Source organism: Panthera uncia (genome assembly GCF_023721935.1).
Source record: "Panthera uncia isolate 11264 chromosome E2 unlocalized genomic scaffold, Puncia_PCG_1.0 HiC_scaffold_19, whole genome shotgun sequence".
NCBI classification, from domain to species: domain Eukaryota; kingdom Metazoa; phylum Chordata; class Mammalia; order Carnivora; family Felidae; genus Panthera; species Panthera uncia.
Window position 1 is genome coordinate 12,266,359 of NW_026057588.1, and position 22,389 is coordinate 12,288,747.

Below are 22,389 nucleotides of genomic sequence, written 5' to 3' on the forward strand. Positions count from 1 at the left end.
ACTTCCTAATGGGACCTTCCCATCTATTCATTCTTTCTAGGTAGGTTGATACTGAAATATGGTCTTATTTATCATGTTTTGCTTCAGTCCACTTGCCTGGAACAGGGCCTGACTCATAGTACCAAGTACTATGGCTGTTCACAAGAACTTAAATGATTATTAAACGAATGGGTCAAATCCTGGCCTTGTCCCAGTGTGTTGGGGAAGACAGATCCAGACGCAGAGATGAGGAAAGGATCAAGGTTGTGATTAAGAGAGGTGGAGAAGGGGAAGGAGAAAGAGAAGGACTCAGAGTAGGGGGTTCCTAGGAGTAGCATTTGAGTTTGGCTTTGAAAACTCAGGAAGTCTGGGTAAGCTGTATTACACAGGTAATATAGCTGATTAGGGCGTGGGGAAACTCTGGCCATAGCTTTATTTTATTTTTTAAATGTGTATTTTTGAGTGAGAGAGAGCAGGCAAGGAAGGGGCAGAGAGAGAAGGAGACAAAGGATCTGAAGCTGGCTTGTGTGTGGGCTTGAACTCACCAACCGTGAGATCGTGACCTGAATGGAAGACAGAGGCTTAACCGACTGAGCCACCCAGGTGCCCCTATAGCTTGATTTTAAAGTCTGAGGGGACTAGTGTCGGTAGATAAGTTCAAAAGGTAGAGAAGCCGTTGCTGAAGCAAAGCTTAGTGAGAAACAGCTTCGAGGCATTCATTCCATTCAAACCAAGTGCTGTTTCAAGTTAGATGTATTGGCTCATTTTATACTTACAGCAACCACACGAAGGAGGCACTATCAACTCCATTTTACAAATTAGGAAATCGAGGGTCTGAGCAGTTACACACTTTTCAAGGTCATACACCTCAAACGTGCCAGTTTGGGTTGTTTAAACCTAGGTAGTCTAACTCCAGATCCTAGCTCTGAATGACGACTCTATACTGATTCTCTAGGGATGAATTCTGTGACTGTCTGGGGACCCGCTGCAAGTGGAGACTGCCATGGCCCTTTTTTCCCCTTGTGCCTCGCCTCACGGCTTTCCCCGAGAGACAGTCTAAGCCAATCAGCATTCACGAAGGGGGCGGGCCCAGCGAGTCTCACAGCAGATTGGTGTATGGGAGGTGCCTAAGGACAAATGAGAGAGATTTCCGGAAGTAAGGCTGGAAAGGGTGGGACCATAACCGGCACTCTGTTCCTCGTGCCTCACGAGAGCAGGAAGTCAAAGGGCGTGGGCGGTGCACGCGCATGCGTGTAGTGTGCGTGAGGCCCCGAAGAGTCCACAGGGCGTCGTGAACTAGGGTCACCGTGGAAAAGAGGCCATTGCACCCCACAGCCACGTGGGGTGGGTGGGGGACGGGGTTCATTGGGCCAGGAGGTGAGGTACTCCACCCTTACCTACCCCCCACCAACCGTACCCCCCTTTCCTAACTCAACTGCCCGCCTTTGCCTCATCTACCCTAGTCCACCGCATTCCCATGACTAGGCCCAGTTCCTGGTAGCTCCTCCGTTGCCTTTTCTGTTTTCCCGAGGTCTTCTCTGTCTCTCCTACTTCTTTGTTGCTGTCTCTTCTGCCTTTCTCTCTCTACCATCTCACTCCACTTTCTGCATTCTCCAGTACCTCCTCTACTTCTGGATTTCTCCTCTGTCCATAATTCCTTCTAGTTCACCAGACCCTGTGGTCTCATGATCCCGTCCACATCCCCCATCTTCTAGCTACTTTCTCCTGTCCCAGTACCCTGTAACCCCTTGTCTGTTCTCTGTTCTGACACACCTCCCCATTCACCATGACTCCCTTGACCCCATCCAACCCCCACGACTCCTTCCTTGACCAAGTCTTTGCCAATCACTCCCTACCCACCCACTATCTTATTCTCATCTTGTCTCTGTAAATAGGCCTTCCACCTCACCCCAAACTATCTTCTCTTCTCACTATTCACTTTTAGGTCCCTGATTTATCGGCATGATGATGACTGTCCTATCTTTTTCTTCCAGGACATTATGGACCCCCGGGGGCCAGGCCCCCAGCCTTTCCAGCGGCCTGAGAAACCTGGTCGTGTCCGTCGTCGGAAGACCAGGCGGGAGCGTAATGAGGCCCTGATGGGCAGCCGCCGGCCATTGACCCATCAGGATCCTCCTGTGACCAGTCAGGATCCACCTGTGGCCCCTACTGTTCCCAAGGTTGTGGTCATAACGCAGGGCCGGCTGAGCCGGGAGCACCGGGGTCTCTTTAATCATGAGGTGAAATCTCTGGATGTGGCCCGGCTGCTTAGCAGTGGGTCCCTAGAGTCCGGCACCCCTTCACTCCCCACCAAATGCTTCTCAAGCCCAAGCTGGGCCCAAGAACCAGCTCCCCAGTCAAGGGGCAAGGAGAACCAGGTGCCTAGAGGCTCAGGCCCAGGCCCACCCAGTCCCCCAGAGCTCCCTGGCTTGGGGCAGCTGCTGGAGGAGCTTCAGTGCCAGTTGATTCTGCCACAGGCCTTCCCCAGGAGGAACCTAGTGCAGGAGGCCAGGGATGCCATCGTGGGCACTTTACAGGCCTGCCATGGCTGCGTGCCCGACCTTACCCTGGTGCTCCGTGACTGCCAGCCACCCTTACCAGGTGAGTCCACCTCCTACTTCCTGTGATCCCTTTCTCCTTGTCTGCTGTAGCTCAGCTGTCTCCCATGCTTTTTTCCTTTGTGCCAGGGACCAAGCCTGGGGGCCCTGAAAGACAAAGGATGACACCCTCCTGGATCAACAGCCCGGAGCAGGCCCCAGGGGAGAGGAGGCAGAGGAGGCAACAGAGGACAAAGGAGCTCACTTTCTCCATGCCTCACACCTCCAGCACTCCCCTGGTGCACAGGGTGAGCCTGGCGCCACCAAAAGGTCCCTGGCCACCGCCTTTGCCCTTGTTGCCTTCGCCATCCGGGGCAGCCTGGGGCCCCCCCAACAGCCTTTGACCTACTGAAAAGCATCTGGCTGGTTGCCACACCTCCCCCTCCCCGGCCCTGGGGGGTTGGCCCACAACAACCGCTGCCTCAGCCACCATCACCCTTGTTGCCCCGAACCTCTGCCCTGGATTGGAGCCCCAGCCCTCCTGCCCCACTGCCCAGCCTCTCCTGGGTGGTGGCCCAGAGCAGCCCAGAGGCCTGGTCCTTTCCACCTATGAGACTGTACTGAGGGGACTGAGGCTGGGCTAGGGGCAGGAAACCCGCACTCCTGATCACTTCAATAAAGTACCTTCTTCATGGTCCCCTTGATTTTCAGTGAGTGGCTGACCCAAGCAAGCAGCTTTGCTTTGCTCTGAGTTCTGGGTCTAAGATGGAGGGGAAGATACCATCACTTGTCACCTTCTTGGGATTTGAGGGCCAGCAGGGTGGGGAAACCTGGGGTTCAGTCAGTCCAATGCATCTACCCACTGAAGCCAACTATGTGCCAGGCTCAGCTCTGGTGATGCTGGGGCCCCAGAGTCAGTGCTACTGTGGCTGTGTCCCCAGAAGATTCCCAGTCCAGTGGTGGGCACAGACAGTTCCAGCCCCAATGGTTGCATCTTGGGGACAGAGAGGTGCAGGGGCTGAGGGAGTCCAAGGGGGGAGGGATGATTCGTCCCTGGTGATGAGGGAGTTCCTCAGAAAGGAGCAGATGTAGACCTTTACACATTTTAAGATTGGTAAGAACTTACTAGTAGAGGAAGAAAAGAACATTTCAGGGAATTCTAGAAACGCTGCTTTATGGGACAGTATGTGCAAGGCCTGGAGCAGGGCAAATAGGGGATGTGGAACCATTTTCATTCAGTCCATATTCCTAGGATATCCTGGGACTTAGAGTGAGTCATGTCCAGGTCCAGCCCTCGATGGGCTCCTGGTCCAGTGGACATAGGAACCGTGTGTGCAAGATCACGACGGGAATGGGAGACGAGGCCTGAATCTACCCCACAGACTTTTTAACTTTGGCCCAACATACATTTAAAATTTTTGAATTAATTGCCTACTGTTACAAATCAGTTTGCTTTAAAACAAAAGCAAAACAAAAAAAGCCTAACACATTTCTGGCTTGTCTAAAACAAAACAAAAAAAAAAAAAAAAAAGAGAGAGAGAGAGAGAGAAAGAAAAAAAGAAGGAAAAGAATCTGGCAGCGGACCTACTATCCCTTCTGGCAACAACTGGCTCAAGCCAAGTAGCAGAGGCTGCCTTTTCATGGGTCCCACACTCTCCACTGAAAGTGTTCTGTGCACTTATGTTTTCTGCTTGGCCCCTTGGCTTAGGAAGTTTTTTTAAATGATATTTTGAGGAGCAGCACTTTTTTTTTTTTTTTCCAGTGGAGGGGGAGGAATGAAGCTAGAAATGTTTGTTGGAATCTGATCAGGGGAAATGAAGCTGAGGGACTTGGACGCTGCTCTGTAAAGCCTTCCAGGGATCCTCATTGCCCACTGGGAAACCATAAGGTTGGTACCAGCCGGTAGGGGACTGAACTGGGAGATCACACGACTTGGCTGAAGTCTAATGAGAAAGTGGCAGTGCTGGGTTTTGAACCCAGAGGGTTGATTTGGGTCTGCTCTGGGCTTCTCACAACACCACCTCTTCTGGCAGCAACCCGGTTTCACACCCCGGTGAGCAGTGACTGGACAGGGTCAGGCAATGGAATGTAGTGATTGTGGCCCAGCGTTCTGCCATCTCCGTGTTTTGTGACCCAGAACAAATGGTTCACCCTCTCCAGCCTCCGTGTCTCTGTGGGCACTTCACAGAGCCCGTGGGATCTCGGGTGGACACTGCTGGGGATGGCTGTCATGAGGGCAGGAATGAGCCATCAAAGAGCAGTTTGGGGTCTAAGTTGGCGGGGAGGTCAGGGCAGAGCTGGGGTCTGTACGTTGGGGGTCATCCCGAGATGGCTGTCTGGAGGAGGAGGCACAGCTCGGGGGAATGTGAGTTCAGGGTAGGACAAGGGGAGCAAGAGGTATCAGGGAGAGTCCCAGAAGGGAGAACTGAGGCTGAGGCGGAGTAGAGAGCATGGGGAGGGGTCGTCCTCTCCCATGACGATGGAGAAGGTGCCAGGCAGGGCCATCTCGGAGGAGGGGGCGGGGAGAGCGGCGCCCAGCGGCCCCTTTAATCGGGGGCGCGCGCTGGCCGGCCCGCGCGCTCTCGCCGCCGTCGCCGGGCCGGAGCGGGAGCCGGAGCGGAGCTGGGGCCGGGGCCGGGGCCCGGAGCGGGCGGAATGGAGCCCCCGCGCGCGCCCGCTCTGTGCCGCCTGCTGCCGCCGCTGTTGCTCCTGCTGCTGCCACTGCCCCCCCCGCGCCCGGGCCAAGTACGTGCGGGGCAACCTCAGCTCCAAGGAGGTGAGCGCGCTGGGCCCTCCCCTGCCACCCGCCGGGCCCCTGGGGACAGGAGGGAAGGGAAGGAGAAGGGTGCCGCCCCGCCCCCTGCCGCCCTTCCCAGGCTGTCCCTGAGAGCCGCGGTGGGATTGGGGCTGGGGATAATAGGGAGGACTGGGTCGGGGTTGGGGCTGAGAGGCGCCGTGGGGTCGAGAAGAGACTTGAGGGTTGTAGGAGGGACATTGAGGTCAGAGCTGGGCGGGGAGGAGGGACGGGTTGGGAGAGTGAGAGTTTGGGGTGGGGGTTGGGAGAACGCCAAGGTGGTGCTGAAGGGACAGCACTTTTCACTCCGTAGAGAGCCTGGAGTTCACACTGCTGCTCAGGGCCAGGAGAGGGCCGTTTGGAATATTACCCAGTAGGAGGTGGTCTCTGGGACCACCGTGGGGCATTCGTGTGGATAACCGGGGGATGCCAGTCAGATGGTGTCTGGGACTGAAGGTGGCCGGGATGGGCACCTGGCCCTCCAGGTCCTTTCTCAGTGCACTTGGAAAATGGGAAAAGTGTTTGAGGGGAGGAGAAGAAACTTGTGTGGGGGGGCATTTGAGACAAGAATCCTGGACCCAAGGTAAAGGGATCACAAGAATTTTGGAGGTAACTTGGTCCCCTTAAGCTTCTCTGGAAATCAGGTACCCAAGAGTAGGGAAGGAAAGTTGGGGGGGTCTATGGAGTCGGGGAGTTCTCAAGGATTCAGGAGGACTGGGCCCCTTTTCCAGGATTGGGTGTTCCTGACAAGATTTTGCTTTCTTTCGGATTACGGCCGACTGGACTTCCGTTTCCGATACCCTGAGGTGAGCCTTCCCCCACCACTCTCCATGCTGAGGCTAGATATTCCCTTGGCCTCCCAAGGCAAGGGCTACCCCAGTTCCCTGTACACCCTCAAACTTCAAAATCTCTGGGTCTGCAGGCCAAGTGCTGTCAGAACATCCTCCTCTATTTCGACGACCCATCCCAGTGGCCGGCTGTGTACAAGGCAGGGGACAAGGTGAAGGCTGTGAGGAGGGTGCATGGGAGAGGGAAGAAGGCCGAGGCTGGCCAGGGAGTGACCATGTCCCTGCCTTCCCCAGGACTGCCTGGCCAAGGAGTCAGTGATCAGGCCTGAGAACAACCAGGTCATCAACCTCACCACCCAGTATGCCTGGTCAGGCTGTCAGGTATGGGGGAATGGGCAGATGCTGAAGGCCAAGGGCCTGAGGGCTGTGCAGACAGGCCTCAACCTTCTTCTTGCTCCTTCCCAGGTAGTGTCAGAGGACGGAACCCGCTACCTGAGCTGCTCCAGTGGCCGAAGCTTCCGCTCGGTTCGTGAAAGGTGGTGGTACATCGCACTCAGCAAGTGTGGGGTAAGAGGCTGGGCCCGCCACCTGGGCCTTCTCCTCCTTGCCTTCCTGGTGACCCTCTACCTGCCCAGGGTCCCCCCCCCTTAGGCCTCCCCACTTCCCACAGGGAGATGGGCTGCAGTTGGAGTATGAGATGGTCCTCACCAATGGCAAGTCCTTCTGGACACGGCATTTCTCGGCTGATGAGTTTGGTGAGCATTGCGGACCCAGAAACCAGAATCTTTGTGGAGGTCTAGAGTTGGGTGCTCACTGCCGAATCATTTCCTCCTTCTACAAAATTGGCAGGGATCCTGGAGACAGATGTGACCTTCCTCCTCATCTTCCTCCTCATCTTCTTCCTCTCCTGTTACTTTGGATGTAAGTCCAGTACGTGGTGGGGGGGTTAGGAGTTACGGGGGGCAGGGTTGGGGGAGTGAGCTAGTCTCCCTTCCCGTCTGTGAACCACCTTCCCCCACTTTTCTTTTAGATTTACTGAAAGGTCGTCAGTTGCTCCACACAACTTACAAAATGTTCATGGCTGCAGCAGGAGTGGAGGGTGAGGTTCAGAGCATCCCGGCTTTTGAGTTCTGTCAGAGGAGGGACATAGGGTCCAGATACCTGGGTCTGAGGAAAAGAAGAGAGGCTGGGGGCCTGGATCCTGGGTCTGAGGGAGGAGGGGCTGGGGGCCAGGACCCCTGGGTCTGAGGGAGGAGGGGCTGGGGGCCTGGACATCTGGATCCTGAAGAAGAGGGGCTGGGGCCTGGACTCCAGAGTCTCCTAGGACGTCAGTGGGCGTAAACGGTCTAGAATCCTGATGGGGGTGAAGGAGGGGTTCTGGCCATCTGGATCATAATGCTAGGGAACAGTGATGCCCCAAAGCTGGTTTCTGTCCTTTCCTCCCTCTGCCCGTTCTCCCCTCAGTCCTGAGCCTCCTGTTTTTCTGCATCTACTGGGGCCAGTATGCCACTGATGGCATTGGCAACGAGAGTCTGAAGATCTTGGGTGAGAATGAAGTGGGCCAGGGGAGGGTGCCTGGGCTCTCTCTGAGCCCTATGTCTGAGACGCCCTCTCCTCCCTTCTCCCAGCCAAGTTGCTCTTCTCCTCCAGCTTCCTCATCTTCCTGCTGATGCTCATCCTTCTGGGGAAGGGATTCACAGTGACACGGTGCCCAGGCTGGGGTGGGAGGGAGTGCTGGGGGGAGGTGTGGCTGGGCTAGGGAACAGGACACTGGGGTGGATCTGGGGGGGGGGGGATGGCTTCCCGCTTCTCCCTGACAGCCCCCACCCCTGCTGTCTCCCTTCATGGCCTGCTGCCAGGGGCCGAATCAGCCACTCGGGCTCCGTGAAGTTGTCTGTCTACATGACCCTGTATACTCTCACCCACGTGGTGCTGCTCATTTACGAGGCCGAGGTGAGTGCCACTTCCCACTGCCCAGGCCTTGCCTCTCCGCCCCTCCCCAAGCTTTTGGCCACCTCCTCCACCTGTCTGCCAGCCCTTCCCCACATCGCACTCTAGCTGGCTCGCTCTCTCCCACTCTGCGATTTCTGCCTGCCCATCTGTCTCTCTAAGTGCATGCCTCCTCTCTTCACCATCTCTGAGGAGCCTTCTTCCTCCTCCCTCTGTCTCTCACTGTCTGTCACATTTAAACTCAATGTCATGACTGAGAGTTCAGGAGTCACACAGACCTGGATTCCACTCTGGCTCTCCCACTTCCCAGCCAGCTGACCTTGGGTGATGCTCACCCCCTCTAAGCCTGTTTCCTCTTCTGTAAAATTGGGAGGGTCTTACTTATCCCGGAGGGCTCCTCTAAGGCTTTATATCACCTTGGCTTTGCCTTTGGCCAAAAGCCGCCCCTTTTAGCCTCAGTTTCCCCCTCTGCGAAGTGGGGGTGTTAATAAGACCCACCTCATTGGGTTGACGCAGATGGAAAAACTTACGCATGGTAGGTGGTTAGCCCCATGTTGGGCCCCTGGTAGAGAATGTATTCTCTTTCTTTTTCACCCTCACTCTACCTCTATGTCCTTCTATTTCCATTTTGTTCTCTCCTGCTGCTTCTGTCCTGACCCAATCAATAGCTCTGCTCCCTGGGTGCCGGTGGGGGGGAGGGGCCTAGGGTCTGGGGTCCTTGTGTGGAGGGCAGGAGGTCAAAGCTATGATGAACCCTTTCCCTTGGGTGCAGTTCTTTGACCCAGGCCAGGTACTATACACGTACGAGTCGCCGGCGGGCTATGGGCTCATTGGGCTGCAGGTGGCGGCTTACGTGTGGTTCTGCTATGCTGTGCTCATCTCCTTGCGTCACTTCCCGGAGAAGCAGCCCTTTTACGTGCCCTTCTTTGCTGCCTACACCCTCTGGTGAGACGTGCTGGGCCCCCAAGCTGTCCCTGTCTTGTGGGGCTTCCCATTTCTCAGACCCTCCTCAGTGAAGCTGATGGGCTTGCAAGTCAGGCAGCAGACCCAGTCTGCCACTTACTTCGTGACCTGGAAAAAATTATTTTCCCAAATTAAAAAAAAAAAAAAAGAGAGAGAGAGAGAGAGCGCCTCAGGTTGCTTACCCATAAAGAGTTATCTTGAGCATGCCTAGGGCACTATAGAAGGGCCTTGTGTTTGGTATGTAGTAGGTGTTCAATAAAAGCTAGTTGTAATTTTTTATCATTCAACATAACATAGTCGTACGGTAGGCAGATTCTAAGCCTGACTGCCTGGGTTCAGATCCCAGTTCTAAAGCTTGTAAGTTGTATGACCTCACACACATCAATGAACTTTGCTCTGCCTCAGTTTCCTCATCTGTTTAATGGGGATGGAAATTGTACTTGCCTCGAAGAGTCTTTGTGAGTTAATGAGTTTACATACTTGAGAAGCTTAGAGACAGGTCTGGCTTGCAGTTAAGTCCTTAATTGTTATTATCATATGTTAATGCATTCAGCAAACATCTTTTGATTTCCTATCAGGTGTCAGGATTTGGGGTGGGGTGGAATGGAGTTAAATTCAACCTAGTCTTTGCCTTCCAGAATTTCCCAGGCCAGTGGGATTCCTGCCCCCTTTTAATCTCTGGCTTCTGAAGGTTACACTGGTTTCTCTCTAATTTGGGACACACCTGGGCCCTACGTGTGTGCGTGGCAGGGGGGCTGGGGCCATGGGGTGGGGAAGAGGGCAGAGGCAGTGTCTCTACTGAACCAGCACCTCCCCTGCAGGTTCTTTGCCGTTCCTGTTATGGCCCTGATCGCCAACTTCGGGATCCCCAAGTGGGCCCGGGAGAAGATTGTCAATGGCATCCAGTTGGGGATCCATTTGTATGCCCATGGCGTGTTCCTGGTGAGGAAGGGCATCCAGGTGGGGGTGGGAGCCTGATGGGCGGAGAGTGGGTGAAACTCCCCAACCCCTGAACTGCCTGGACCTTCTGTTCTGAGCTCTCCATCCATTTCCTTCTCTTCATTCTTTACTCATTCAACAGACACTTACCAAGAGCCTGCTGGATTCCCGCAGGCTATTCTACTCTGTCCCCCACCAAGAAGCCAGCCTCTTCTATTCTCTCCCACCTTGTGTCCTAGCCTCTTCCACTGACCACACCCTTTTTTCTTTCTTTCTTTCTTTTTTTCCTTAAGTAAACTTTACCATCAATGTGAGGCTGGAATTGTGACCCTGAGATCAAGAGTCTCATGCTCTACTGACTGAACCCCACCCTCTTTCTCAGCCCCTCCCCATTCCTGACCCTGTGCACTGCCCCCCGCCCCCTCACATTTGCCTTCTGTATCCCACTGCCTTTCCCAAACCCCTTGGTCATTACTCCACCCTTCGCCAACACATTCTTCCATCTGCTGCACCATCACAGACCATTGTTCAGGAAGAAGCAGGTGGAGTGGGTCAGGCTGGGGCTCCAGGGGGCCTACATCTGAATGACATCTGGAGGGGATCAGCACTAAACCTCTTCTTTGCCATGGTTTATATCCTATCTGGGCTTCTGGGTGACAGTTCATATACCTTATTAATTGTGTGTCAGAGCAGCCCCAGGACAGGATGGATAATGGTCGTTGCACCCACTATACAGAAAGGGGAAGCTAAGGTCCAAACAGGAGAGGTGACCTGCCAGGGTTCCATGGCCTCTGGTAGGAGGGCAGGGCCTTTGCACCCAGTCCTTCCACAGCCAACCATAAGAGGGAGCCAGACAGGAACATAGGCACTGATGAGGATCAAGGCTCCTGACCGCAGGGGTCCACAATGTGCTCTGGGTGGTGAATGTACTCAGTCACAGATGGCCTGGTCCCCCATCTTCTACCCCAGAGCCTGACTTAGGTACAGACTCACCTTCCCAGGACAGCCCTTCCTGAAGCTCTGCAGGAAGTCAGAAAGGGACAGAAACAGGAGAAATGCTGAGAACCATCATGGGTCAAGCTCTGCCCTCTCCTCATCTTTCTGAGTAGGTGCTGCCATCCCTTTCCCCCAGTGAGGCTCCGGGAGCTTTATCGACATGTCCCAGGTCCCATACTCAAAAAACTGGGGGGCGAGAGGTGAGGTGCAGGCCCCGGGCCCCCAAGTGCAGTGCCCTCTTAGCTATATTTCATCTTCAGCCGGTTTCTTTTGTAAAAATGCACAGTTAGCTCAGCACAGCCCCATTCCGCTGTTTACTGCTTTCAGCTGCTTGTTCCCATGACCTTAGAGGGGTCGCACTGGGCTCCCGTGTGCACTGCTCAAGTCACACCCAGTCCCTGTTCTCAAGATCTACTAGACTAGTTGGGGACACACTTCTACATTCAACCAATATTTATTGGGTGCTTATGTGCCAGGTGCTGTTCTAGAAGGTATTGGGGATTCAGCAGGGAATGAACAAATTCCTGCCCTCACAGAGCTAACATTCTAGAGTCTATCAGGTGTTGTTGTCCAATTGGCCTTTCTGTGTTTATGAAAATATTCTATCTATACTCTGTGCTCTCTGATACAATAGCTACTATCCATGTGGGGCTACTGAGCACTTAAATGTGGCTAGTGTGACTGAAAACAAAAATTTTGGCTTAATGTGGATTAATTTAAATGTAAATAACCCCATATGGCTAGTGGGTATCATACCGGACAGTGAAGGCCACTGAAACTTACCCAGTGATGTCAGCGATCAGGGCTCTGATGAGGAAGCATCGCAGGGCAGTCAGGGTTGTGACGGAGGAAAAAGGTCAGAACTCAGTGCACTGTGAGAGCCTGTAGTAGGAGAGCCTAATCCGGAGAGAAGGACTGCAGGGAAGGGTGGGGGATGTCCAGTGGGGGGGAATCCTTACGACTCCATGTTTAAGGAGACAGCCTGAGGCCCGGACAGTGCTGCTCCAACCAGCACCTGGCCTGTCGCCCCAGATCATGACACGCCCGTCGGCGGCCAACAAGAACTTCCCGTACCATGTGCGCACGTCGCAGATCGCCTCAGCCGGGGTCCCCGGCCCGGGAGGGAGTCAGTCCACGGACAAGCCCTTCCCGCAGCACGTCTATGGGAACGTGACGTTCATCAGCGACTCGGTGCCCAACTTCACGGAGCTCTTCTCCATCCCCCCGCCCGCCTCCTCCGTAAGCCCCGCGCCCCCGGCGCACGAGGAGCTGCTGGCGCCGCCCCTGGAGTACCTGACCCCGCTCCCGGCCCCGCCGCCGCCCCCCTCGCCCGGGCGCCTGAGCCCACCCCCTGCCTTTCGCACGCCCCGAGCCCCAACACCGCGCCGCGACCGCCCCCCCGGCGCCTGCGCCCACCCTGCCGGACTGGGTCCTGGCGCTGTTGCGCACGCCCCCGCAGACGCCACGCGCCGTGCCCCCGCCACCCGCCTTCCGCGGCTCTCCACCCAGTCCCCGGCCGCCGCCGGAGTTCGCCCGGCGCGCTCCGACGCCGCCCCTAGAGTACCTGGCCCCGCTGTCCAGGCGCCCAGCCGCCCGCTCCTTCCCTGATTGACACCAGCGCCCGCACCTCGGGAGGGGGGGCTCCTTTGCGGGGAGGGGGACGGGCCTTCGGGGCCGCATCTGCCCCCCGTGGGTCTCGGACGGCCTCTGACCCTGACCCCCCTCCCAGGCCGGGAAGCAGGTGGAGGAGACGGCGGTGGCGGCGGCGGCGGCCCCGAGGGGCCGCGTGGTGACCACGGCCGAGCGGGGCGCGGCCTCCCCGCCCCTTCCCGCTCGGTTCCCCAAGGCGGCCGACCCGAGCTGGGATGGCCCGACGCCGCCCTACCAGCCGCTCGTGCCCCAGACGGCGGCGCCGCACACCGGCTTCACCGAATACTTCAGCATGCACACGGCCGGGGGCACCGCACCCCCGGTCTGAGCACCCTTGCCCACCCCCGCCCCATGGGCCGCACGCCGGGCCCCGGCCGGGCTCCGGATCCCCGCTCTATCCCCGCCCCAGGGCTCTGCCATCCCAGGCCTTCCCGACCCTCCCCACCCCTCGCGCCCAGGTAGGGGTGCCACTGTCCCGCTCACCCCACTCCCCACCCCCCACCCCCGACTCTTGTGCCAAACGGTCCCGCGGGAGCCTCTCTCCCCGTCCCCTCCCTCAGCCCCTGCCCCGAGCGGCGCCGGATTCTGGGCTCCCGCTGTTCCGAGACCTACGGCCCCCTGGCCCCCTTCGAGACCTCTGATCCCGCCGGACCCCGGAACACCAGGGACGATCGTCGGGACCCTGCCCGTGACTCTCCAGGACTCCGCGACCCCGAGCCATTGCTACTGGGACGGATATTGTGAATCTGGTCTCGACTCTGAAACCTTCCCTTGGATCTCTGTGACCTCGGACCCGTGCTCTGCCCACCCTGTCTCCATCCGGGGGCCCTCCCTCAGGTCCCCGGCAGAAAGACTTTTTCCCCTCTTGCCAAAATAAAGCGGATTCGTTAAGTTTTTATCTATAAAATGGCCTCTTTATATCTCGATGGTGCTCAGAGGCGGGGCTGAGCATGAACTGTTCCAAGCTCTGGACCTCAGTGTGTCCATCTGTGAAATGGCATTTGGGGAGGGGCCTTCACGTTGGCCCAGAATCTGGGAGAACTGAAGATACGAATCATCTAACAGAACCCTCTTACTGCGCCGCTCCTTTATTTTCACCTTCTCTTCTCCAGTCAGAGCTAGAGGCGCCCTCCAGTGGCACGAGCTTTGCTCAACCACCTGTACCCCGAGTTTGGGTTACGATTTTGGCACTGCGCATGTGTGATTCTCTCTTCGCAGGCCAAGGAGGCCACTGCTGCGCACGCGTGTGGGAACAAATGGGCGGGGAAGTTTCCGGAAGTCTCCCTTTGTGGAGGGGTGGGGTTGGATGCTCTGCAGTCCTCCCAGGGCCGCTCTGACCTGCGGCTCCGCGACTTCTCGTCTCCTCTCCATCTTTCCTCCCACAGCGGCCGCTCGGCCCCCGCCCCCTCGCCCTCCCAGCGGGTCTTCCCAGGCCGCTCTGGCCCGAGCGTCCCCTCGTCTCTCTGATCTGGCCCATCCGGCTCCGGAGGGAGGCGCGGGTGGGTGAGCAAGGGAGTGCGTCTATGGGGTCCAGGCCTGAGCCCCTAAAGACGGGCTCCGCCCCCGACACCCGCTCGCGCCCCGCCTCCGGCTGGAGGGGTCTCTCCCGGACCTTCCGGGTCTGGCCCGGCAAGACCCGCACCCTCTATAGAGGCCCCCGCCGGGCTGTAGAGCCCTTCGCTCCCTGGGGACCCACCCGTATATAAGGTCCGTTTCGGCCTGCAGCGGCTCGCGTCTTTTACTGCTGGACACCGTTTATGGGGTCAGCTAGCCTATGGGGGCCCGTGACTATAAGCGACTCCCACGGTCCCTAGGGCTTGGCCCCATCCATAACGACCCCATTTACAGGCCCTTTCGTGGGTCTATAGGATCTACTCCTCGATTTCCACAGCCCGTCTACAGCGGCGGCTCCCTTCTGGGGGAGTGCAACTCCTGGACCTCCCTGGTCTACAAGGCCATGTCGCGTCTATAGAGGTCACATTTGCAGGGCCTCGCGCCGCGTGGAGGGTCCTCTCCAATCTTTACGGCCTGTCCCGTCTGTAAGTCAGTGCGGGAGGCGGATATGGCCCTGCGCCCGGCTCTGGCCGTGGCGCTGGCTCTATCTTTGGCCCTGCTGGGGCCGCTGTCCCCCGGGGCCCAGGCAGGGGACTGCAAGGGGCAGCGGCAAGTGCTGCGGGAGGCGCCAGGCTTCGTGACCGATGGTGCGGGCAACTACAGCGTCAATGGCAATTGCGAGTGGCTCATCGAGGGTGAGTGGGGCCGCGTGGGTCACACACTCACCCATTCGCTAATTCACTCATCTGTACACTCATTAATCCACTCACCGCATTCCCAGACTCCGGTTCTGGTCCAGGTCCTTTGCTCTGAAATGCAGCCAACCTGGGCCCTGCCCTGGAAGGCCTTGAAGTCTGGTGGGGGAGTCGCACCCAGACCCAGATGGACAATTACAAGCCAAGAGCCATCAATGAGAGATATTCTGAATGATTGTTAGCAACTCCGGCTCTGAGCCCAACCACCTGCTTCAAATTTGAGTCCCGCTTCTCAGTAGCTTTGTGAATTTGGGCAGGCAGCTTCCTTTCTCTGAGATTCGGCTTCCCCTCTCCCCAAGTGGGGATAATAATAGTACCGACCTCATAGGATTGTTGGAATTAAAGGAGAACAGTATTTAACGTGCCTGGCACATAGTAAATACACAATAAATGGCATTAGAATTATACTGTTGTTATTTTTTATTTTTTTATTAATTTTTAAATGTTTATCTTTGAGACAGACAGAGCGTCAGTGGGGGAGGGGCAGAAAGAGAGGCAGACAATCCAAAGTAGGCTCCAAGCTCTGAGCTGTGAGCACAGAGCCTAACATGGGGCTCGAACTCACAAACCGCAAGATCATGACCCGAGCCCAAATCGGACGCTTAACCAACTGAGCCACCCAGGTGCCCCTATACTGTTGTTATTTTTAAAGTACTTCAATAAAAGCATTTTTTGCAGTCATTCATGTGCCAGACATTATACTTGCCACTGGGACATAACAGTGACTAAGACAACTCTAGCAATCCCTGATGACTTGGGGCTTAGAATCCAGTGGGGAAGACAAAACACATGAATAGACAGACAGTGACTGCCCAGAGAGGTTGGGACTGTGACAGAGGAACCCCTGGAGGCTGGGGGAGCCCAGAAGAGGTACCTGGCCTGGTGGCTGGGAGAACAGAGAGGGCTTCCTGGGGGAGGACATGTCTGAGCTGAGCCCTCAAAGACCATCAGGAGTCAGCCAGGAAAGAGGAAGAACGTTCCAGAGGGAAACAGTCTATGTAGAGGCCCCATCACTATCTTTATGGGCTCTTAGTCCAGTGGGAGAAGCAAACTCACCCCCAGGGAATGGGAAGCCCAGAAGACATCTGACTTAGCTTGGCCTATAGCTCAGATCAGAGGCATGTGTAGGAGGGAACAGAAGGGTGTTCTAGGCAAGGAGAATAGACCACGTAAAGGCCTGGAAGCAGGAGGGTGTGACGCTTTTGAGGAACTAGGACGCAGAATAGACAAAGAGTGAACTAGAGGGTGGAGGACCTTGTGGTTTTGAGCTGTACCCTCAAGGGCAGTAGGGAGGTGGAAGAGAAGTCCAAAGGCAGTGGCCAGAAAAGTCCTGGAAGGCCTCTCGGCAGGGGATGTAGAAGCTGGCCTCCAAGGAGAGAGGGGTCCCCCAGAGGAGGTTCTGGGCAAAGGCCAGAAGTGTGATGGCCCAGATGATGCAGGGCCCCCCTTTGCAGGCCGCAGAGCGTGGTCTTTGCCTAGGGACACTGGGGAGGTGTGGGACGGTTTTGAGCAGGGAGGGACATGATCGGATTTATATTTTAGATCTCTGTGGCTATTATATGGGGTACGGATGAAGCATGTTTCTTGGGGATGAGTGTGTCTGTCCCCAGCTTGGGGGCCATTCCTGTCTGGGGTGTGGGTGAGGGTGAGCACAGAATGGGAAGTACGTGTTCTATGTATACATGGTTTTCTGACCTTCAGGAGTGCCAGCCTGGTCAGTAGATGGGTCTAGGGGGATGAGAGTATTCTCTTGGGGGTCACAGAGGAGGAGGAGCTACTGAAATAGGGTTCTGAAGCATGCGTAGGAGTTTACGGGGTGAGAAAAGGGAACAGAAAAGAGAGTCTGGTGTGTCTCAGGAGCCGCGTCTCGGTTTGTCTGGTCTGGCTGGTCTGTTGGCTGAGAAATGAGGGCGCCACGAGCAGGGGAAGAATGGCCTTGAAAGTCATGCTGAGCATTAATGGGGAGCCACAGAAGGATTTTGAGCAGGATTTTGAACCTCTGGCCAAGCGGGGGGTGGATTGGAGACTTGATGTGCTTCTTTCAGGAGAGAATGGGTTCTGAACTGGGGCGGGAATGGAGGAGGTGGGAAGGGGCAGAGAGCACTGAGGCATGTTTGGGAAGTTTCACCAGTGAGACTTGGGGATCAGCTGGCTGGACGTTGGAGTAGGGAGGAGTCCAGGCGACTTCCAGATCCCCCTTGATCTCTCGTGCTTCCCAATGCCTATCACCTTTGAGAACCAACATGTTCCCCCATCTTTTAAACAATAAGCAGCTGACTATTTCCTTTCGTATGACATTTACCCTTTATTGTAACCAGTCCTCATAACATCCTCCTGAATGAGAGGCATTCTGCTTTTGAAAAGCAGGGGGTTTTGGGGTCGGATTTCTGTCCAGGATGCCATGGGGATTGGACCCATGATGGGTGGAAGGGGGAGATCTTGAACTTAGGGAGGAACTTGGGGAAAGCAGATGGTGACTGGCCTCTGGCATGCCCTTGACAAAATCACTTGTTGTGATTCTGGGAACCAAGCTTATATTTTGGTTGAGGCTGGCAAGCTCTGGGAGGACTGGTTGCCTGGTCTGGCTGAATCGTTCTTCATTCCCCAGACCACGGTTTGGGGTCTGCGTGATGTTCTCAGGGGCTCTGGTCCGAGCCTGAGGGAGAACTGCCAACTTTAGTATTCTTTCTTTTGTGCATTTCTTCATTCCTTCATCCAGTGTTTCCTGAGCCCTTGTTCAGTGCCAGGTCCTGTGCTGGGCAAGGTCAGGGAGGGACCCCAAGATGACTTAGGCCCAGGCCCTGTCCTATGGGTCTCCTCAGCTGCAGAAGGGGCAGACCCAGACATAGATGGTCCTGGCTCAGAGAAATGAGGCTTATAATGGAAAGTGAGAAGGCCAAAGAGAGGCACCTAAGCCAGCCAGGGGGCATCAGGGAAGGCTTCCTGGAGGAGGTGGGGAAGTTTGCTGGTACGAAGGGAATATGTGCTCCAGACAGAGGGAGAGGCTTGTGCAAAGGCCCCGCTCCTGACGGAGTTGCAAGCAGTGGGGTGATGTGAGACAAGGTGAGACTTCGAATGGTAGCTTAGGGAGCTGGACTTTCTTCTGGGGATGGTGGGGAGCCATGGAGGGCTTTTGAACAGGATAGGGCCAGGGCCAGATGCGAAGTTAGGACGATCTAAGACCCTTGTCAGGGCAAGACAGGAGGCCGAGGTGGAGGCTGAATCAGTGGTCCTGGTAAGAGAGGACGAGGCCTAGGCAGGCATGTTAGAATCACCGTCTTGAATCTTCCCACCAGCCTCGGTGGGTGGGGAGAGTATCTCCATTTTACTTCAAGGAAACTGAGGCTCAGAGAGCCCGTGGAACGAACGCAAGATCACACAGCTAGTGAGTGGTGGGTGAGCACCTCCAGTATGCTGATGAGTGTGGTGAGGGGCATGGGGGAAGGGGCTGGCCCAGGGTCCCCCAGCAGTTCAGGAGCAGAGCTGGAACCCAGGTCTAGTTTCCTGAGCCCCCTAGTGTGAGATGTGGGATGAGAGAACCTTCTGGAATCAAGACCTGGCAGAGAGCAAGAACAGTGACAGTGGCTAGGGCAATGGCACTTACGAAGCGCTAGGCCTCTCCCGTGGTCATAGTTGGATGTCAGCGGGGATTACAGTCATCCAAACACTCACCTGAGCCAGACGTCCAAGAACGCTCCCTCACAGGGCTGGCGGTTGCTGGTGGCCGCCAGCTGGAGGCTCAGCTGGGGCTGTCAGCTGGGATGCCTGCACGTGGCCCCTCCATGTGGCTCTGGCTTTTTCATAGCTTGTCTCTCTGAGGCTCTTCCCAGATGCAAGGGGCAAGGAGTCAGTCCTCACCTCTCAGTGATAGGAGTGGCCAAAAATTTTGAATCTACCTCAGTACTGTTAGAATCCCACTTTACAAATGAAGGAACACATCCAGAGAGGTTAGCCCAAGGCCACACAGCTAGTAGCTAGTAAGTGGCAGAACCAAGATGTGAGCCTGGGCAGTCTGGCTCAAGTCTGTGCCTTTAGCCACTACAGTAAACAGAGATGAGACCTGGGCGGGGGCCGAGAGGATCTGTGGTGCTCCAAGGTTCAGCCTTTGTCCGTGGGGCAAGAAACTTGCCCCTTTGTTTGGAGTTCTGATCAGTTCTGGAACGGGGGACCCTCCCAGAGGCCCTTTTCCACCCGGGAGTAGGCTTTTCTGCTCAGGCCTGGACCCTGCCCCTCAGGCTTAGTGTCCGAGGCTCAGAAATAAACAAGAGCAACTCTGTGTGACCACGGGGATGGGGTTCTTCTCTCTGCACTTCAGTTTTCCCATCTGAATGGTGGGAGGTGTTCAGCCTGGTCTCAGGAGCCCTTTCCAGGGCTGATACTGTAATTCCTTCTCTGGCTCCTGGCCCTCTTGCTGTCACAGGTCTGACCTCCCTGGGCTGTGAGACCAAGAGCCCCTTGAAGGCAGGGCTCAGGTCTGACTCCCCTTTGGGTCCCGAGGGTCATGTGGAGCAGGGCTTGGTGTTCTTGGCTGGGCTGCATGGAGGCCCGGGGAGAGGGTCCGCATCTGAGCCCAGCCCCTCTGTTCTCGCTGCCCAGCCCCAAGCCCCCAGCATCGGATCCTGCTGGACTTTCTTTTCCTGGACACGGAATGCACGTACGACTACCTGTTTGTGTATGACGGCGACTCTCCCCGAGGGCCCCTGCTTGCCAGTCTGAGTGGCAGCACTCGGCCTCCGCCCATCGAGGCTTCCTCAGGCAAGGTCGGTGTGGCCGGACCGCGGGGGGGGCTCTGGCCGGAGGTCTAGGTGGAGTTTGGAGGAAAGGGCGATAGAGACGCACAAGGAAACAGATGGGGAGGGGCGGAGGCAGCCAGAGAGACTTGGCATCAGACAGGACACAGGGACAAAGAAGGGTGGAGAGAGACAAAGACAGGAGGTGGGGACTCCTGGGGGGGGATGGGGACAGGAGTGGACCCCCTCGCCGTCCAGTCCCCGGAACCCTGCCCGTCTTGTGCCTGCAGATGCTCCTCCACCTCTTCAGCGATGCCAACTACAACCTGCTGGGCTTCAATGCCTCCTTCCGCTTCTCCCTGTGCCCCGGGGGCTGCAGCAGCCACGGGCAGTGCCAGCCCCCTGGCGTGTGCGCCTGCGAGCCCGGCTGGGGGGGGCCCTGACTGCAGCCTGCAGGAGTGCCCGGCCTACTGTGGCGGCCATGGCACCTGCGCTTCGGTGAGCCCAGCCCCCGCTGCGTCCCCCTGGGGCCCTGATCTGTGACCACACCTACCGCCCCATCTCCTGACTCTGCCCCTGCCTGAAACCCCCCTGCCACTCTGCCCTCTCCCATTACAGCAACCCCGCCAGGGACCCTCCCGTCACCCGCAGTACTCCCCTCTCCTTCCACACCCTGCCCCACCCCACCTTCATCTGGAGCCCCTCTTCTGCCTGAGCCCACTCCCGTCCTGCCCGTGACCTACCTCCCACCTGTGAACCCACCTGCCTTCCGCTTGCCAGATGCTACTCCATCCCCAGCCCAGGCACTCTGTCTGGCCTTGGGCCCCCAGCCCCGACTTCTTCTTCTTCTTTTTAAATGTTTATCTATTTTTGAGAGTGCACGACCAGGGGAGGGGCAGAGAGAGGGGCACAGAGGGGGACAGAAGCACCTCCATGCTGACAGCGAGCTCGATGTGAGGTTTGAACTCACGAACTGTGAGATCATGACGTGAGCCGAAGTTGGGTGCTCAACTGACCGAACCACCCAGGCGCCCCCTCCAGCCCCAACTTCTGACTTCTGACCACTGACCTCGGGCCTCAGACTGAAGTCTTCCAGCCCAGGCTGACGTTGACCTCACCACTGTCCTTCTTCTCCAACCTCTCCTCTTGTTGTCTGTCCTCATTTTCCTCTCCGGGTCCTTCTGTCTTTCCCATTCCCCTATTTTTGTTGGTCTGTCTGCTTTTTTCTACCTCTCTTCCTCCCTCTTGATGTGTCACTGTGTCCCTTTCTTTCTCTGTCTGTTGGCCTGTCTCCTTCCTATCTCACTCCGTCTCTCCTTTCCTGTCCATCTTTTTCCTTCTCCCTTTCTACCCCTTATGTCTCACTCTGGCTCTGGCTCTCCTCCCCCGTCTCTCTTTTTTCCTCTCTCTATCCCTGCCTTTGTGTCCTGTCTCCCCTCCAGCCCCTGGGACCATGCCGCTGTGAGCCTGGCTTCCTGGGACGCGCCTGTGACCTGCACCTGTGGGAGAACCAGGGGGCTGGCTGGTGGCACAACGTGAGTGCCGGGGACCCTGCCTTCTCGGCCCGTATTGGGGCAGCTGGTGCCTTCCTGTCCCCGCCGGGGCTGCTGGCTGTTTTTGGAGGTGAGCAGAGGGGGTGCGTGTCTGGCTCCAGCAGCCTGCAGCCTGTGGCCAGGGCTTGAGGCCATCTCCCCTTCCGCAGGCCAGGACCTCAACAGAGCCCTGGGTGATCTCGTCCTGTACAACTTCTCTGCCAACACCTGGGAGCGCTGGGACCTGAGTCCTGCCCCGGTATGGACCCCGCCTCGCCCCTGCCCTGCTCAGAGGTGCCTGTCCACTCTGTGAGACCCAGCCAGCCACCACCCCACCCCCAACAGAGCGACACCCTCATCCCACGCGTCCCCACCCCTGCAGCTTGATACATGCCCACCTACTCCTCCCGGTACTGCTTTTCTAGCTCTAATTTTCTTTTTTCTTCCTTTATCTCCTCTTCTGCATCTTCTTCTGTGGACCTCCTGTCTCTTTCTCTTGGTTTCTCTCTCCGATTTTGTCCCTGCCTCTTGGTTTTCTGCTCTCTCTTGGACTCTGTGTCTTCCCTCTGGGCTATCTCTGGGCTGTCTCTCTTTTTCTCTGCCATCTCTGTTTCCTGCCTCCTCTGTCTCACCTCTGTTTTGTATTTGCATGTGTCTGTCTCTCTTTCCTCTCTTTGTGTATCTCTGTCTGTCTTTCTCTGTGTCTCTGTCTTTCCCTGTGTCTCTGTCTCTGTTACTCTTTCTGTGTGTCACCATCTGTCTCCCGGTCTCTTTCTCACAGGCTGCCCGTCACTCCCATGTGGCTGTGGCCTGGGCCGGCTCCCTGGTGCTCATGGGTGGTGAGCTGGCTGATGGCTCCCTCACCAGCGACGTGTGGGCCTTCAGCCCCCTGGGCGGGGGCCACTGGGAGCTGCTCGCACCACCTGGCTCCAGTTCCTCGGGGCCGCCAGGCCTGGCAGGTCACGCCGCCGCCCTAGTGGATGACATCTGGCTCTACGTGTCTGGCGGCCGCACCCAGCACGACCTCTTCTCCTCTGGCCTCTTCCGCTTCCGTCTCGACAGCACCAGTGGGGGCTACTGGGAGCAGGTGATTCCAGCGGGCGGGCGGCCTCCTGCCGCCACGGGCCACTCCATGGTGTTCCATGCCCCCTCGCGCACCCTGCTGGTTCACGGTGGACACCGGCCGTCCACCGCGCGGTAAGTGACCTGCCCTGCAGGGCCA

The 22,389-nt window shown here is 56.9% G+C and overlaps 3 protein-coding genes across 3 annotated transcripts in view; all 3 read left to right on the forward strand.

Annotated features, from left to right (window-relative positions):
- The first annotated feature begins 1,157 nt into the window (after nt 1-1,157).
- PRR19 (proline rich 19) lies at nt 1,158-3,213 on the forward strand. The gene is given in 4 exon segments (XM_049621014.1): nt 1,158-1,356; nt 1,974-2,580; nt 2,667-2,902; nt 2,904-3,213. Coding segments are annotated over 3 exon segments (1,074 nt in total). The 5' UTR covers nt 1,158-1,356; nt 1,974-1,979; the 3' UTR covers nt 3,141-3,213.
- Nucleotides 3,214-5,093: 1,880 nt separating this feature from the next.
- TMEM145 (transmembrane protein 145) lies at nt 5,094-13,011 on the forward strand. Its single transcript, XM_049621269.1, is given in 16 exon segments — nt 5,094-5,240; nt 5,242-5,292; nt 6,042-6,116; nt 6,233-6,310; nt 6,393-6,479; nt 6,564-6,665; nt 6,769-6,853; nt 6,948-7,019; nt 7,129-7,197; nt 7,563-7,643; nt 7,727-7,805; nt 7,958-8,051; nt 8,821-8,993; nt 9,833-9,953; nt 11,979-12,185; nt 12,676-13,011. Coding segments are annotated over 16 exon segments (1,692 nt in total). The 5' UTR covers nt 5,094-5,171; the 3' UTR covers nt 12,925-13,011.
- An 873-nt stretch (nt 13,012-13,884) lies between these two features.
- The window catches only part of MEGF8 (multiple EGF like domains 8), a 44,924-nt gene continuing 36,419 nt past the window's right edge, over nt 13,885-22,389 (forward strand). Inside the window, 7 exon segments of the mRNA XM_049621281.1 lie at nt 13,885-14,845; nt 19,502-19,665; nt 19,926-20,066; nt 20,068-20,133; nt 21,078-21,258; nt 21,338-21,426; nt 21,949-22,364. Coding sequence (XP_049477238.1) covers nt 14,659-14,845; nt 19,502-19,665; nt 19,926-20,066; nt 20,068-20,133; nt 21,078-21,258; nt 21,338-21,426; nt 21,949-22,364 — 1,244 coding nt within the window. The 5' untranslated portion in view covers nt 13,885-14,658.